The sequence below is a fragment of the Poeciliopsis prolifica genome, unplaced genomic scaffold (assembly GCF_027474105.1).
Source record: "Poeciliopsis prolifica strain line A6 unplaced genomic scaffold, Auburn_PproV2 SCAFFOLD027, whole genome shotgun sequence".
In the NCBI taxonomy this organism is placed as follows: Eukaryota; Metazoa; Chordata; class Actinopteri; order Cyprinodontiformes; family Poeciliidae; genus Poeciliopsis; species Poeciliopsis prolifica.
The window spans coordinates 1,228,902-1,248,054 of NW_026562402.1; the positions used below are offsets into that span (position 1 = coordinate 1,228,902).

The following is a 19,153-nucleotide window of genomic DNA, read 5'->3' on the forward strand; positions in this document are numbered from 1 at the left end:
CTCTGTGTCTGAGAAGAGCTGTTCATGTACAACTCTGTTTGAAGTGTTTGAGTATGTGTGTGTGTGGTTTTTCCTGCTTAAATATTTAAAACCAAATCAACGCCTTTCACAAGTATCTTTGAGTTATGACATTTTATTTGTTTTAGAACGTACATCCTGTCTGGGAGCAATGCAATGCCAATTCAACGTTCCCCAAAGGTCTGTGTGTTCAAAAACAAATCCTAACCTTACTTAAGGAGCAGAGAAGGCATTTCAGAGGCCGAGAAGACAAACACATTTCAAGCTATTGTCAAGTGTTAACCTCTGAGAATTGTTTTAATGATTGGATCTAATTGCATTTTCTTCTTTAGCCACTCCTGTCAACTTCTAGGCGGAAGGGGAATTTAAAGAAAACACAGTACAAAATAAGTGTCATGAGAACTCTTAACATGTCACTGCATTATTCAGCCATTGTTTGATTCTTTTTCTTTTCCTTTCACAATAGATTTCTTTGTATGAGTAGGAGTATTTCATTTGTCAAGGTAATGGTTTCTGGACAGACAGCAATACAGCTAAATGACTGGAAAAAAGCGTTAACACCTTGGAGGTTAGTTATTTGGTTGGATGATTAATTGATAAAAGCAAGGTTCATAAAATGTTGAACCTTTCTATTTTGCTTTGTTTTGCATTATTTTCTGATAATTTAGCTGCTTTGCATCTGTCCAGACTTAGTTAGATGGAATCAACGGAGACAAACGTTGTAAAACCTGTGTCCAGCTTGGACAGCTGGAATGAGGTGTTTGTGTTTGTCTCCAAAATATTGGAGTGGACTATAGCCAGACTGTTCAGTCTTGGGCTCATCTATGAGAAAAGCGAGGATTTGACGGTGTTAGTTTAAAACGCACAAGTTGTGTCCATTACTTAACTTCCTCAAACTAAAAGGTTGTTTCACAAATTGTAAATGTTTATTTGATCATCTGTAGCTCACAATCTGAAGAAAGTCATTCTTCAGACTGTGCTTTAAAACATCAAACAGAGATGTTTTAAAGCAGTTTGTAAAAATGTCAGAATTTTTGGTTTTCCCTCAAAATGTTGCTCAAATGTTGTCTCTTTTGAACTCAGCAGTTTGTCGTTGCATCCCCATAGGCAACACCCCAAACTGCCTTAGCCTTCTCAGATAATCTTATTCCCTTTATGGTTTTTGTCATCTCCATGAGTTTGGCCAATATTTGAAGGAAACATGATTGTGAAATTTCATACTGCAGAGTGATTGATGCAGATTTTTGCATTATTGTCTTGTAACTCTACCATTCTGAAGTCAAGAATATTGTCCCTCTGGACTGAGTCCTGGTGTCTACCTCTAACCCTCACTATCTAAACATTTAGCTATAGAAAGGTCATAATTGGTGCTGATTGGTTATTTGGGTCATCAAAATTCAAACTTTAAAGTTTCTGTTTTGATCATTAGGACCAGTTGATTAATTTCATAGTTGTCCTCATAAGTGAATTGTGAAAAAAGGCCTGCTTCTTTTTTCAAGCATTTATTGCAAATGCACCAAAGCCCACCTTCGGATTCACACAAGCACCACAGAAAATACAATTAACTTCTGAGAATAATAGCAGTTTGATCCAATGACAATCTGACCTCTGCTAATTACAATTATTGTTTCACCGCCAAGGCATTGTTGTTCTTGGATACATCCAGAAATATTTCTTTAAAGTGCTCAGTTTGGACTGTCTGAACTTACTCTACCAAATGCTGGCACTGTTCTTCTCACCTGAGCCAACCATTGTTAGCTCTTAGCAAAACAGCTTTATAGAGGCGTGCTGTCACTGACCAGCTGTCTGGCTGTCAATCCATATGCGGGTTTGCGTGTGTGTGGGTGTGTGTGTGTGCATGTGTGTGTGTCACTGGGGGCCAGCTTCCTGTTGTGAGAGCAGCGGTGCGACAAAAGAATGATGATTAATTTCACTCCTAGTAACCTGTCGCGCTGATGTGGCTCGGCAAAGCCGCACGTGTGTGTGCGTGTGTGTGTTTGAAAAATGTAGACTGTGTTGTCAGCAGGTGCGCTCTGATACCTTGGATGCCCTCCAGTCAGGGTCAGACAGACACATAAGCAGGGACTGTGCCATGTATATACTGCATATACCTGCCTACCTCCTCCTTCCCTCTGCCCATTTTTCTCTATCTGTTAGTATTAACCTGAAATCCTTTTTTCGAAACCAAACCCTGATTTGAGATGTGTTACCTCTCCATGGTTCTGTGTGCATGTGAATGAGTCATCTCAGCACAGGAAACTAAAATCAATTTCATTAAGGATCATGAATACAATAAGGAGCAGTTAGCACACTCTCATACACACACACTATATCTACCATAGATTTCATTAAGAAGATGCCTCCCCCTCTTCCCTTTCAGCCCTCCATCATAAAACCATGACTTGAACATTTAGGGCATATCTTTATTACTTGTTCTCAGGTGACTTTTGTTCCATTGATCTCAATAGAAAACGCTCAAAACTGTTACAAGCTTCCATCCCCTTTTCCACGTTTTTCTGACTTGTCCGTCGCATCTGTCCTCTTCCCTCCCTTTTTTCTCCAGTCATGTAATTAACTACATGTTGAACAGCTAAGGCTGGACGGGACACTGCTGTGTCTGGACAATCACACACACACACACACACACACACACACACACACACACACACACACACACACACACACACACACGCACACTCACACACACACACACACACCCTCCAGAGGGATGAGGTGGATGTCTGGAGGAGGCAGGGGGGTAAGGGAAGGTCTAGAAGTCAGGGCAGCAAAGAAAAACCTTGGAATGGAAAGACCAGCTTTGAAGTGAAGCAATTAAGGAGATCTTTAAAAAGTTTCTCTGTAGAAAATGACAGACAGAACACAGTTTGAAAAAGGCCTAGTAAACATTGGAATAAAACCTTGGATAGGAAAACTGAAAAAAAAAACATATTTGTGCCATAAAAACACACAACAATTAAAGGAGAAAGGTTTATTAAGGAACTTGTTGGTTGTTTAAAAAAAGTCTATGTGGTTCTGACAAAGTGGTGCAATTAATGGTGTGTGATTGTTTTCTGTCAGACTACCTGACCTGAAATTGTGACCGGTGTTTGAACCCAGACCGTTTTTAATTTGCTCCCTTTTATTGCCTTGTCCTCCACTGCACACACAATTCTAATGCCCCTCCTGCATCTACCTCTCCTTACTGCCCCCACAACCGTCCGATAGGCCCTCAGTGCAGGGCGTCTCTATTTCTGTTGGCATAATATGTTATGCTCTTTAATAAACCAGCTTTACATTAACCGTTCTTTTTTTTTTTCATCACCATTGGGGAGTGTCAGGAGACAAGTGCTTATTAATACCTGCCAGTCGAATAAATTGGGCTGATGGAAAAGGTCTCATGGAGGTGATATTCCAATGACCCCATTCATCTGCTTCTTAAATCTGACCAAACAGCAGCTGGACATTTTTCCTGTGGAGGTGAATTCAACTGCTTTAATTGAACTCCAGTGTGTTTGCCTAGGCAGTCTGGTCTGTTTGGGAAGGCGTAAACTCTGCCCCACCTACAAACCTGCGTCACAGTATGATTGAAGTTAACTCTGGTTCAGTTCGACTGCATATGTTAACACCAAGCAGACCAGAGACCAGAACAAACCCATGTGTCTAGTGCTAGCAGTAGAAATGAGAAGAGAAATCCAACAACCACTAAAATTTGACGACTCTCCTTTTTCGTTTATTTTTATATTTCTCTGGTGGTGATGATGGTAGTTTGGTTACTGCTCTGTCCGTCTCTGTCATTGTGACAGAGACGCAATGATTGCTGCCAGGGCATGACAGCCCTGTAGAAAAAGTACGATATAAGTCCAGGCCATTTAGCATTTCTTTTTAGTTATCTGTCTATGTATTCTGTATGTCTTTGGTGTAAATTTATGGAAATAAAACCTAAATTTGGAAATGCCCAGAAAAATCTAGAAGTTGTTTTTCTCAAGATTTGTGTTGCATTAAGGATGGAGAAATGAGTGAGTTTTCATCAGACTTGGTTTGAGCATAGTGTAGCATGATGATGGTTAACACTGTTATCATTGATACATTTGTGTAGCATTTACATAAATTTGGTAGTAGTGGCACTTCTGTATGCTACAGAAATGTAAGTTCCATTGTTCATAACATGCTGGAGAATTGTTTCTTATATTATTGAAGTGCAAAGCAAATACCCAATAGTATTTGCAATTCTAATGCTAGATAGTGTGTTGGGAATATACAGCCTTGCTCTAATCCTAAATCTGTTCTGGATATTAGTCTTAAAAGTTGGAAAGTGTTGAATTTATTAGGCAAAATGTCTCTTGAGTGATGTTCTAAATGACTTCAGCAAAAACTGGCTTTTCAGACACACTTCCTGAAACTTCTGTCCTGTATAGCAGAGTGAGCTCATAAGGAGTGGCCTCGCTAGAGTAATGAGTGTTCAGCCGACCAAAAACGACAGCATCGAAAGTCCTTTCGACATGTCTGAATCACACTGGGTTGCGTTGATGTAAATGTCACTGAAATGATTGTTGTCAGTCATGCCTGTGTCTCTAACTCAATGAGAGCGACCTAACCTTGAAGCATTGAGACAAACAAAAGGTGAGGTGCGATATAACTAGAGCAGGATGTTTCTCCAAAGACAAAACGTGGGACAAAACCTGGAAAGAAGTCACCTCTAACTTTTTGTGCTGATTATAATTTTTGTACAGTGGCATAGCCACGGGCTTGATCTGAAGGTTAGAGAACAACGGATGTGGGCTATGTTCAAAAACACATTTTTCAGCAAACTTTATACTACAGTTTGGAAACTGTCTCAGAAGAGCACCGTCTTTGCACAGTGCCTCATCCTCTATTGAACTGACTGCTTTAAAATGCCATTTTCTTATTTTTTTTTTGTGTTGTAAAACTAATTGATTGATGGATAATTAGAATGCAAATAGCAGCAATTATGTTCAGCACACTCATCGGAGCAGCACCACTGAGCGAAACCGAAATACGTCTGATTGTCCCCCTTCAAAGAGGTAAACTAATCAGTAAAAAGGCAGTGTTTTAATGACTCATAAGCTTTCAGTGACTTCAAAGCTGTAAGCTTTATGCTTCCTTTTTCCCGGGCTAATAATCATCATGGGACCAGTTACAAAAGCATATTTAATAAGCACTTTTAAAGCAGGTAGTCAGTGTTTTTTTTTTTTTTTTTTTTTTTTTTTTTTTTTATAGCAGAGTTGCTTTCATCTTTCAGGCTGGTTAATACATTTCAGAAGGTGAAAGTTACATTAAAAAAAAAAAAAAAAGTTCCACATGGGTCAGTGTTATTCTCTCTTTGTGCTTTATGGGCTTGAATTCAGTTTGCAGAGACCACACAAAGAACTTGTGGAATTCATTAAGCTTCTACTGTTGGCATTTCAGCTCTTTTTAAGCAGATGGCATTTCAATACTGCAGTGTGAAAGTGAACTTAATTAAGTCTCAACATAATAATTATTCATGGACCAATAGGGATTATAAAGGTGTACCAAGGTTCTAAAAGGTTAAGTTTCACAACCACCAAAGTTTTCCCTCAGTCCTTCATAAAACCACAGAAAGGGTCCAGGACTTTTCTACAAAAAAATGATCTACGTGTGAAAAACACAGTTTGGGATGAAAACTAAAAGAACTTTGATTTTGTTGGTGATTGAAGCCCCAGAATGACCACAATTGGATACTTACTATGACAGCCTTTACTCACTATTACCAGATTTCATGGCATATAATTGTTTTACTCCCCTTTTGATTTTTTGATTGTTTTTTAATATCTTATAGCTGTATGTAGGGCCCAGTTAAGGCAAATTTCTGTTTTCTTCTGCTTGACAAATAGTTTTTCTTTTCTACTGTCGTGCTACAATGGTGTTTTATTCAAGCGTATCATACCAATTTCATACCAGCACATGCCCAAAAGCAACGCAGCAAAAGTCTCTTCATGATGTGATTACAAATTGCAATATTTCAGTTCAGGTGTCCGAAGGGAGCAAGTATAAAACTGAGACTTCCTGAAGTTTTCTCTGGTGAAGCTGCCCACTCTATAAGAAGCTTCCAGAGTGCAGAGGTTGGAAAAGGAGAGCAGGAACCTGCAGGCTAAAAGACAAGATGAAAATTCACAGTCACCTGCCTCGTACTACAGTCCCTTCTGTGCCAGCTGACCTGAATCCCCCTCCAAATGCCCTCTGCCCCGAGCTGTGGGGCAGAGCATGCTCTCTGTTTTCCCCTCTCTCTCCCTCATTCCATCACAGTCCGTCACTCATCATAAATGATACAGCAGCCCTCGGCATGTAGCAGTCTGAGAACAGCCACACAGTGTGTGTTTTTTTCTCGTCTCCTTTCTCTATATGTGTGTTATTCCTGACAGTGAGGGAGAGAGAGAAAAATCATCAGAGCCATAAAAACCAAAGGCACAAAAGGTCACACTCACTTTATGTCAATAAAACTTTTCAGTGTGTTTGTGTGTCTTTATGTGGAAGCAAGATGGAGGCAGGTGGGGTGGCTGCTAAAACAAATGACCTTTGGTCAGTAACAATTCCAATTCATTGAGTTTTTATACGTGTGGGCTCACGCACAGACAGGAAGAAACGTACAAACCTGAACGTCTGGAATTACAGATTACAAAAGATGTATTGGATTCTGTAGTTGGTTTGCATTTATTCTATAAATGCCACTCGTTGGATGCACCTTCACTGCCCTTCATATGGGCTTTGTGGAAGCTTACATTCATGTACTGTTGTAAATAATATCCTATATGATAATATGACCAATATGACTCATATTTTCCTAATATCAGCAATAGAGTTGTGAAAGTTCTTTCTGTCTAGATAATTGCTTCTCTTAAAAAAGAAGACCCAGACGATAATGAAAGCCTGGTGCCAAATGAACTACATGCTTAGAGGAAGATCAAAGTAACTCTGCTTTCGTTTCTTACTCAAGTTAACCAAACCCAGAGCCGAAACCTGACATAAAGGGACACAACAGAGAGAAAAACATAGAAGGCTGCTCACAAGTGATGGATGAGCAGATGGAGGGAGAGAAATAAGAAACAGAAACGTCCAAAGGAAACCAGAAGATCTACTCGTTGCTTTTGGAACAGTGTGCCCTCCCTCATAACTCTGAGGTGTTGCCAGTGGATTCAGCGTTGGCAAACATCTTCGAAAAATACATAATTTAGTTCTTAGTGCTGCACTCAGTGAATCAACCTAAAAGACTGGATTACTGGAATCCAGTAATCCATTAAAATCCATTGAAATATTTTGTGTTACTTTTGTGACTTTTACATGTTGAAAAGTAAAAGTAGTTACTTCAGAAGAATGAAAAATGTTGTACAATTTGTTGTCTGATCACCAGCTAGAGGGTGGCAGAGTTGGCAGTAATACTGCTTTGCACCATGGAGTGACTGTATGGGATGAATGGATATATTTTTGATCTCCAAAGTTGTGAATTAAGTTAATAAAATGTTAAAATGAGAAATTATTCAGTAGAAAAACAATCAAGAAGTTACCGCCTTCATTTATCTGTATTTCCGTAGAAAAAAAAGACAAACTGGAAGCGGTTTATTTGCCGTAAATCAATGAGACAATCCAATGAAGCTAAGCGTCGTTAAACCTCGTTCCAGCCTCATAATTGTTTTGCATTCCCCTCTTCTTTTCCAGATCCTGGTGAACGCCATTTCCCAGCCTGCCTTGTTGTATGAGAATGTGATGGTGAGCGATGGGAACCCCATCCTGAGAGATCTGCTCTTCAGTCCAGATCATCAGTTTTTGTACGCTCTCACTGATAAACAGGTAGGAGAGGCATATAGATCAGCACTCCAATGATCTACAGTGCAGCCAAGCAATGTTAGTCTATTATGCAGTCTATTGTTGCCAATGACAGCCCAGACTAAATAATGACTGAATATCAATGATCATCGATCTGTGTGGCAGTAACAGGGAATGGGTACAGATTCTCATCCATACAAATGTGTATGCATATGTCTTTCTGGTTTACATGAAGGTGCAAACACAATCTCTTTATCAGGATCCCTGGCATGATGCTTTATAGGCTTTTATAGCTACTATGTTGAGTGTGTAGTAGAAGATATGCAACTTCTTTTGCATATGTGCAGCAGAATATAGGTGAGGCAGAATGAGAAAATGAAGATGGTGGAAAAAAAATCACTTGGGAAGCGAGCAATCAAGCTAATTACATTCATACAGAGGCACATGCACCTTGTGGGTCCTTAGAAAAACACACAGGCACATGCTACTCTTATAATATTTTGAATAATAGATGACATTTGTAGCTATTCTTGTTAACTTTAAACATATTAACATGTCAAATGGTTATAAGTTGAAATTACTTATAACCCAAGTGCAGAAATTCATAGGCTTTATCAAAAATATTGAGTAAATTTGTGTTATTTAGTCTTTTATTTAGACATAAACTGAATTGAAAATTTGGGCCGATATCAATAACCAATATTAATACTACTGCTTTGACCAGTAACTGAAATTTATCATTATTACATGTGTTGTATGTATTTCACTACCCTTGAAAAACTTTAAAAAAAAGCTTTTCACCCTTAAATTTTCCCCTTATAGTTGCCATGACAAGTAGATATTTACAAGTTAAGACTTTGAACTTGTAAAGTCTCTGAAGGAGAACCTTTCCATTCAGAAATGACTTTATTGTATTAATGTAGTTTGTTTCATTTGGCCTCATTTTTCTCCATATCTGTCTGTATTTCCAACTCAACTTTGTGATAAGCTTTCTGGTAAAAATATGTGTTACATTTGAGTTTACTTTGATTATCCCCCTTTACTATTCCAATTCTTTCAGATATTGCTAAGATTCAAAGGAGCTAAAATATAGGAAGTACAAAATACTTGGAACTTTTCAGTGTGTTGCAGCCTGAAAAGGCACCAACACCATCTATGTTCAATGTTATTGAGGTTAAAACAGCTAACTACACTTACATGTGTTCTAGACAAGTAGAATATAAGGCAGAATAACTGCAGGATGCAGGATGAATCATGTTGTCATGTCATATCGCATCAAGTCACATTCGCACTAATTATTAAAAAGGATCAGCCAGGGCCACACTCCTATGCAAAAAAGCAACTACAGACAAACATACATGTACACATTCTTCCATATTCCTTCACTTACAAGGAAATAACTGGTTCATATGACAGGTATTATTAATACTATTTAATATTATTCTTATTATAACTGATGTGGCTAAGAAGCAGCTATTTGATACCAAGATCGAGTCCGATTGAGTAAAGTCCTTGTAATATGATTACATTACAGGGATTTCAATCACTTTAGCTTTGAAGTAAGTAATACACAGTTGATCAAGTTTACACAGGTTTCTGTATCCAGCATAACTGTCTCTACAGTGACATTCCAGTCACTGCAGTAGCCAGATATTTTATCTTGACAGGAAGTGTCTGTAGGACATTCTTGTGTCTTCATATCTCCTGTCACACTATTTTTCTGGTATTTTGAAAAGCCTGTTGTGTGGCTCTAAACTTGAGGAAGTGAAGGGGATTTTGTGAACCATCTTTTCAGGTTTTTGAAGTACATCTGTCTCTTTAAATGTGTCCCTACTTTGACTAGTTGATCTGTATCTGGTATAAAGGTGCCTAATTCACAATGTCCTCCAGTGTCAGGACTGCAATGTTATATTTGGTCTATCTCATTTCAATGTTTCACACTCACTTTAAAAGATGAAGACTGCATGTAGGAATTTATATATATGGGCATATAGACTGTTAGCTGAATTATTCATAAAGTTGGTCAAGTCATCAGTTTTCAATTTTAAGCATCTGAAGTTAGAGAATCTTTATCAGTGCAGAGATGAAGTAATTGGGTGTGAATTGTAACATTTCATTAGCAGTTCCTTATAGATTATGAGTAGTCTAGGTAATCCAGCAATTAAAGTGTGCATGCTACAATATCATTAAGTAGTAAGACACAACTGAAATGAAAGAGGTGCTATAAGATAAAACATCAGCCTGACTTAGCAGATACAGCTTTAGTCTTGTTGGTTCTCCTGAAAATGTTTTTATGTGGACTGGTTTGGTTAATGCCAACATGTTTACTCAGATTTCATGTAACTTAATTGTAACATATTTCAGAAGGGACCTGAATCTGGACTCAGGTTTGACCCAGACCCAAAACTACTGTGATTGGAGCCATGATTTGTCCATTTACATAATTAATACTTTCTATCATAAATATTAGATCTATTACTTAATACTTCTTAGTCTCAGGGATTTCTCATTTACAATGCTGACTTCATTGGGATAATATGCTTAAAATCCTGCTGCTCTGGAATCTGTGTTATCTTCAGATGCCTTCAGAGAGTTTGCTAGTGTATTCAGCACTTTGAGTCTTCTCTACGACTCCCTTATCTCCAAACGCTTAATGACCTCTGTGTGATAACCTTAAATGAGACTTCCACAGTATGTAGACATTGTTTTGTAATTTACCAGCGATTAGGCTTAATTGACTTTCATGTATCTCAATGAGAACAGAGTGGAGGTGTAATTTGATACAAATGGAGGCCATCACTGTTGATGTGATGTAGAAAACTGAAACTACCATCATGGAGTCAAAGAATCTGAAGAATTAAAGTCAGAAAGAAATGCTTCATCCTCAGCACTCAGTATGGAAAAGTATAAAATTTAATTGATGTATTTGTCTAAAAGTTGCATTTATCCATCCATCTGAGTAAATGAACATCTTATTCTGACAAGCATGTTTTTGACAATAAAGTCATACAGAAACTATGAGAAACTAAAATTTTTAATTTTTTTTAATTCAATGTTATTAATCTGTAGAGATGTTTTCAATTGATCTAAAACCTGGTTGAGTCAGAGCCATGCAGCTTATTGCCATGATAGAAGAAATCCACGCTGTAAGCTTTGTCAGATTTTCCTTTTCATAACTGTCTCTTTCCTTTTAATCTTCATTAAAGATGACTGCTATTGCCACCAGAAAGTCGTTTTCAATTATTAAAGCCAGTGTTTTATATTTGATGAGCAGTGATATGTCCCCTACATGCCTCCTCATGTTAGTTCAGTTCAAGGATGGAGGTCTTCTGCTGGTAGAGAGACCTGCCAGTTTCCTAATCAACATGAATTTGCAGTTTTATTGATGCAGGCCTTGCATGTTAATTCCTCGTCTTAAAATAACAACAAACATGGGATGAGTTTTGATCAAATTTTAGCCAGTATTATGATCAAGGAGATGGGAGTTCAAAGCTTTCTTTTAGATCTATAATTTTCCCAGTTGTATGGTAACAAGAATTAATAAAATTCTAAAAAAAATAAAAAAAAAACATCGATCCATCAATTGTCTTCCGCTTATCTGGGGTCGGGTCGCGGGGGCAGCCTAAGAAGGGAGGCCCAGACTTCCCTCTCTCAAGCCACTTCTTCCAGCTCCTCCTGGGGAATCCCAAGGCATTCCCAGGCCGGCCGAGATACATAGTCCCTCCAGGGTGTGCTGGGTCTTCCCCGGGGCCTCCTCCCCCGTGGGACGTATCCGAAACACCTGGTCAGGAGATATCCTGACCAGATGCCTGAGCCACCTCAACTGGCTCCTCTCGATGCGGAGGAGCAGCAGCTCTACTCTGAGTCCCTCCCGAATGAGGAAGCCAAAAAACAAAACAAAACAAAACAAAAAAAAACATGAAATTAAATTAAGGTGCATTTATACTGTGACATCGCCCATAACTTTCTAACATTTTAGTCAGAGTGATTTCAGAAAATCCTAAATTGAAATAAATTGGTAATTGATGTTTGGTCTGTTCAGTCCAAACCCATTTGGTTTAAATTTGTTCAAAGCATTTTAGCTTTTAAACTAAAGATGCTACCCACATTGACTCTCTATCTATCTATCTATCTATCTGTCTGTCTGTCTGTCTGTCTGTCTGTCTGTCTGTCGTTTCAGACTAATAGGAAGCAAGGAAGAAGACGTTAACTTTCGCATTGTTAGTTGCTAATGGTTAGCCTTTAGCGTTATTACCTGAGTTCCGTTTTTACCATTGTATTACCCATTCTTTTTAACTAAATATTGTTAGCTAACTCCATGACAATTCTTTCTTGGTCAACTCTCGGCACAGTACTCAAGGTTTTTGTGTGTATTTCCTTTTTTTGTTTTTTATTTCAAAATAAGAGTCTCAAACATAAATGCAGTCTATTGTGCTTACATATGCTTCACCTTGTAGTATTAGCATGCACTTACTTCACTCGATGAAGTTATACTGGTAGTTTGTAAGCCTGACTCTACTTTGATGATAAATACTCTGGTGTTTAGAAGATGTGAGCTCTAATAAAAGCTCTACTGCTTTCTCACCCTAGTTACTGTTACTTTTATGCTGTCAAGAGTTGCATAAAAATTTCGAAATTAGCTCATCAGCTGATTCTCTGTCAGCCAACATTTCCCTTGCACCAGTTATTTTTCCTTTGAGCTGTACATTTTCAAATCCGTTTTCTGTCTCTGTTCATCAGAATCGCACTAACCAAGATATGAGCTTTTTGAGGAGCAGATAATAACTTTTTACTTCCAGGTTGTTAGTGTTGACTACATTCACAGTCCAGACTCAGGGACTGAAGTAGAGGAAGAGTACAAATGGAGAGTGCCAGTGTGTGAGAGCTGAGAAGGTGGGAAAAAATAATTGGTTTCTGCGACATGCTCTGCTATTTTTTCTAACTCTTTCTACCTAATATTTTTAAAATTGGATCTGCACATGTGTTTGTTTCAGATTGGAGAGAGTTTATAGAGACTTTAGATGTAATTTCCCTTCAGTTGCCAGATTCGCATAATGTGGACTTGAAGTAATAAAGACCAAAATTAATGGTGGCCTGTAGATTTACCAATACATGTACCTGGATAATAGACTTTGGATTTTTGTTTTTTTTTTGTTTGTTTGTTTTTTTTATCGAAGCTGTCATTTGTATCATTTCATCACACACTTTGGCTTCAACTTCTAGCTTGTTGCAAATTTTAAAATAGTTCCTTTAAAAAAAGTTTGATAAGTGACATTTCTCAGCTACCCAAAAATATGACTGCCCTCTTTTGCCTTTTCAAGCAAAATCATAATTTAGTCGTAATACTGACATACTCCACAATGACTGTTGCAGTGAAATGGTCTTGCCCGTCCTGTTAGGGTGTACCAGAGTTTATCAGATGAATTTATGAGTCTTGATATAAGAGGGATATTTGAAATCTATAAAACATAATAAAACAATAAAATAGCATTTGGGCTTTTCACATCTTGCCGGTTGACGTTTTCCTCTTAAGCAGAAACAATCGGAGGTGTCTTGCTTGTCGGGCCCTTCTTCTTCCTGCCGTCGTCATTCCTCCATTTTTTTTTTTTTCTTGATGTTGAATAATAGAAATGCCAAGTGATGAGAGTTCCAACATCAAGAGCCCAATTCTCCAGCTTGACAGAGCAATTTACCTTTTCCCATATTCACTTGGCCGTAATTAAATGCGGTGCATTGAACTCCAGCACGCAGACCACATATCAAAACGGGCAGTGTGGACTCACATCTGAGCTTACACAGACAGGAGTAGGAAAACATAAAACTGATTCAGTGCAAGATGAGGGTTTTCGATTAGTGCTCTATAGATTTATTCATGCCCTGGGTTGTGTGCGTGTGTATGTGTGTGTCGTACATAAAATCCTGCGCTGGCACATTTTCTCAGCGTTTTTTTTTTTTTTTTTTTTCTACGTATCTCGGTCTGCCGCCATCTTTTTATCTCTGTGTCTCCCCAATGATACCTCATTATTTTCTGTGTTCATAAAAGTGAACAATGGCACTAAATCACTTTTATCATTGCTGCTTTTTTTACAGTTCCATGTTCAAATTGTTCCGGTCCAATAGAAAAATAAAAAATAGATTTCTCCTCCTGTCATGGCTCTCGGCTGTTGACGTCACAGAGTGGGAAATATTTCTGTTATCCCGCATGTCCCTGTGGATGACATCACCTAATTGCCTTAAAGCAAGTGACTAAGTGGATTACAGCTCATAATCTATTGATTTCTACTGTATCTTTGTACCAGATGTCGTCTTTATCATGTTATTACAAGTCTTACTTCTAACACGCGGCTATTAGACAATCATTTTTTTTCTTATTGGTTCGCCAGATAATGAGCTGCTCTCTCGCTTTACAGACTAAAAGAGCCCTAGGTCCTTTGTCAATTTTGAATCCAAATCATATACAGAAGGTCATGTCTCAGATCTCATCGTCTTGTAACGGTTATGACTGCAGAGTTGCACTTCTGAACTCAGAGAGCAAGGTCAAGCATTTCTACTTGTAAAACAGCCTTTGTAAGGTGACCCGCCAGCAGCAAACAGCCTCGTTTGGTGTGAGGGGTGGCGGCTCGGGAAAGCTGGCATAATGGTCCGATGATGTACCTTTGCGTATTGATTTAGCTACTATACAGAAATGTACTGTACTGCACGGTGGAGAAACCCTACCCCTGGCACCACATCAGAGAGGGTTCATATTAAATTCAGTCAGCATTTACTGTACTTGGAGGTCAGCGGGAAGAGACCGCCGCACACTGCCTTTAAAGCAGTTTCTTTGGTGTTTGTCCAACTATGAAGTTCCTAAAAAAAGTTGGTGACTGGAGAGGATAATGAGGAGAAGATAGAAGAAATACTTCTGTCAGCAAGTTTCTGACTTCCATTTGATAAGCATAACATCTTAGGATTTACTTTTGGGGCAAGATGGTATTTGTTGGTTAAAGTCACTCGAGCATTTCTAAATCTTGAGAGGTATTCTTCCCTTCCACTGTCATCTCACCTGGTGTTTTAGCATCGTCGTCTTTAAGATTCAGAACGTCAGCTGCGTAACGTGACTGGATTTTTTTCCCAGTGCTTTAACTATTTATAGCAGGTCAAACCATGAGCTTCATATCAACTCCCACAAGGAACTTAGGGATATAAAGGCGTAAGAGCCAAAGCGATGCTTCCACTGAGGGTGATTAGAGAATTTCCGTCTCACTTTAAGATTGCTCTTCAGCTGTTGATAATCAAGTGAGAACATGGCAGCTTCTCATCAACCTGTATTAGGAGTGGCGTCATGTGAATTCATAGTAAGATAACAGAAATAAACATTCAAGAGCTGCTCATCGGTTCCCGTTCCTTTACTTTGGCTTTGCTATTTCTTTCTATTTCTATTTCTTTCAAATGTTTACTTATTTAAAAGGTTTTATTGGCTCTCGTGTCCTTTATTTGATAGTGAATTGACAGGAAAGTGGGTATTGAAAGAAGGGAGAAAACATGTAGCGAAGGCCAGGCCGGGAATCGAACCTGCGACAGCCGCATCGAGGACAAAGGCCTCCATCTGTAGGCTGTATTTAACCCCTGCGCCAACACAGCACCCCTAAGCTATGCTAATTTATCTTAAGAGAAATTTAGCCGAGCTTTATTTGAAAGGAACCGGTTCAGTGATTTGTCAAGAGTTTGAAAAAGCCAAACTAAATGAACTGGACACTCATACCTTCAGGTATCATCAAACTAAACACTCAAAAGCTTTGATGTATTTTATCAATACGACATTTGGAAAATTTCATAAATTTCAGCTTGTGTACTTCTTTTTTGTAGACCAGGGCTGCTTCAAGATTTGTTGACTAGAAATTTGAAGTATAAAGAGGGATTATGTTCATCCCTTTGTCAGATGTTTCTTCACTTGTCTTCCATCTCCCACAGTCTGCTTCCTCCAGGATTGTGTCTGTTTGTGGTTTCATGTGATCTATGGCGTCATTTGGAGCGTTTCACCACAGTGTAGGCTATAGAAAAAGTACAGAGAGGACAAAAAAGGCTTTCTTTTTTGGAAATGAAACATTAGTCTTAAGTTGATAAATCAGTTAGAACCCATAATTATCTGTTGACATACAATATCTTCACCATTGAGAACCCCGCTACTCTCTGTGTGTGTGTGGGTGTGTGGGTGTGTGTGTGTGTGTGTGTAGCCTCAGTGCCAATTGGCTGCTTCATTTTTTTCTTCTTTGCTAAAACCACCTTAAGGTCAAGTACGTCAACCCAGTGTGTTACCTCAAATTGCACATCTGCTCTGTGTTGATGCTACCGTGGTTGCATCTGAACGAAACTCGCTGGCGGAATAAGCCATCCATCAGCCTATTGTGTTGTGATAGCACCTTATATTCGCCACCATATTATACAGATGGGACAATTACACCCAAGCTCACAGCTACAGCTAGCTGTGGTGGAAAAGGGGGCCCCATATGTGGAATGAAACATCAGTCGCAATTACATTTGTGTGTCTTTCTCATCTATCCTTCTCTGTACACCTCCCACTCTCCCCTTTCTTTGCACCCTCCCCCCTCTCATCTGCCACTAGGCAAATTAAGAGCCTCTCTATCATGACCCAAATGAGAGAGGCTCATTTGTAGCTGTTATTTATTTGTAATAAACTCCCCTCATCATCTCCTGTGCTCTCTTCCTCTCGCTTTCCTGCACTGTGAAAACGTGGTAAAACCAGAAAAAAAAAAAAGAAGAAATAAATCTGAATTGCATTGGATGGTTATTTTCATCCACAAACACTGTCCATTATCACCTGAAAGCCAAAATGAATGGTTAAATGGACACCCCCTTTGGCCCCCTCTCTCGTCTCATGATCTCATTCTTTGTGTCTTTCTCTACCTTCTGCTGTAATTTTCCTGTCCTTTTCCTATCCACCTCCCTCCCCTGTCTATAGATGGATGCCCCCTCTCGGCCCCCTTTCCACCGCCATAAATGGGCCAGGGATGAAAATGCCATATTTAATATAAATAGGTGCTGCTCACTTACAGTTCTGTCACAAACACAGACGCTGTGCCACCTAGAGTGAGACAAAGAGTCTTTGGCTGAGCATCTCCCACTTACCCTCCCCATTATCTGTTTTCTAAAACTTAATAATTTAACTTTTCCCTTGGAATATATCATCCAGCCTGCTATCACAAAGCTCCACTGAATAAACTTCTCTCTCTGGCTATTGTGCTTGAGAGCAGGGAGCTCTTTTTTTTTTTGTTCTCCCTACTACCTTCCCCCCTCCCTCTCTTTATCAGATGGGCTGTATTACTAGCATAGTATTTTCACAGCCACAAATAATGACTGCAATTTGCTGCCATTTGGTGTTCTGTAAGAGGCTCGTGCCTACTGATGGCTACATTATGGTGGCCTTCAGACACCGGTTACTATTACCATGCAATGAATCTGCGATAAGGCATTGTGTTCACCTGTACATTTGTGTGACCCAGAGAACCTGAGGATCCAGGAACTGAGGGTAAAATGGAGGGAATGTGGCAAGTATTGTGTGAGAGCACTTCTATGTTTTGACTTTCAAAAGCATAATGGGTTGAATAATTTAGAACAGTAGCTCCTCAGTGGAGTAGTGGAGTATGTTTGTCCAATCACTCAGGTCCATTTTTACTAGTGAATCATTTGCTTTTTTTGAAGGGGCAGTATTATGTAAAATCACATTTTCTGAGCTGTTACAATGTTAATCAAAAACATACCTGGAGGGTTGATTTGATTCTTTCATGCCAGCGATTCTAGTAATAGTTTGAGAACAGGACAACATTATCATTCACAGCTGAGATTTTAATCTGATGTTAGCATCTCATGTAAATGATTGGTACTGTTAGCATGGCTAGCATAAATTATTTAATCTCTATGGCAACAGCTGTGCAAAACGCCTGGGTGGACCGAGTGCCAACTTCTTCTCCCAAGCTTCCTTCTCAGAGAGCAGCCCTTCATACGACTCCCCCATGCTGCTCCTTCAGACTAGCTAACAGCAATTAGCTAACACCTGGTGGAATTGCACATCTGCTGGGCTCATTATAGGACATATTTTTCATTTGGTAAAATCACAAAATGATCAATTTCCTGAAGGCGAGTGAGAAAGAGCAGGAGTTTTTAAAGGGACCTGATTTCAAGGCTTTAAACATTGAAGTCAAATTTCTTTTAAGTCATATACAGCATTTTTATTAAAACTGAACATAACATAGTTACTTGATCGGGGTATAAAATGGCACTATGTGCCTGGAAAACATAAAATCCTACCCCTTTAAGACTGCCTAATCTGAAAAAGAAAGTAGGACTCCTGTCTCTTTCAGAGGTTTTTGTGTTGTTTCCTTCAGTAGTTCTTGGTTTTTGGCAAAGGGGTGAACAGATTTGTCAATTAGTTTGGTTAGTCTGCCTGAAAGCAAACTCCACCAGCATAAAATGTAACAAATGTTGCAATTTTTGTTAACTTAGTCTACTGGACTATCAGGAATCAGGAATGAAAAACCCTCAAGTACAGTATCAAGAAACATTACTTACTGCTTGTGGTAATGGGAAGCAAACATGTAAATTAAAGTAAAAAAAAACCACATTGATTCATAATAATTTTCTACCCCTAGCTAGTTAGCATTAGCATTGCAATTAGCACTGACACAATCTTGAATAATAAACACATATGTTTGCTATATATTGACATAAAATTTGCAATGTGTTTGGTCAGTTATACAATGATTGTGTAAAAACATGTGATGAAAACAGAATAATTTATTCTTTGAAGTGTGGCAGGTTGAATGAGATAGTTTGTTGTGGTATTTTCCCCATGAAGGTTTCTGAAAGCATCCGCCTGCAGCTGGTATTAGAATGCAGACTGACTCCAGCTAATCTCATGTGCCTCCTGCTTCTGCTGTGCTATTGATTTCATACTTCACCTAAATGAAACAGCCAGACACGTGTGTGCACACGCACATCACGCCTTGTCTGTGTGTGAATGTGTACTTGGTGGTCAGTGATGTATTTAAGAATTTAACAGATGCCCCAGAAAACTTGTCTGAAAGTCTGTTTTTGGGGCCAAGGAGTAGCCTTCCTGCTGGCGTCGGTTCCTGTGTGTGAGTTTGCCTGAGGCAGCGCTCTGTCTGCCAATCCACCTGTCACTGGCTAATCGCATCCAGCAAATACAGATTTACCATATGGATACTGATGCACTTGATGTTTTGAATTGTCAGCTGGGTGCATAAAACCTTTTTCCTCACAGGTATGACTTCAACATTTCAGAAAGCTTTCTATAGAGTTAATTATTAGGACCCTT

The 19,153-nt window shown here is 39.0% G+C and overlaps 1 protein-coding gene across 1 annotated transcript in view; it reads left to right on the forward strand.

Moving 5' to 3' along the window:
* LOC129371592 (plexin-A1-like) overlaps positions 1 to 19,153 on the forward strand; it is a 260,658-nt gene that overhangs the window by 114,655 nt on the left and 126,850 nt on the right. The window contains exon 4 of the mRNA XM_055048267.1: positions 7,711 to 7,842. Coding sequence (XP_054904242.1) covers positions 7,711 to 7,842 — 132 coding nt within the window. The remainder of the gene's footprint in view (positions 1 to 7,710; positions 7,843 to 19,153) is intronic.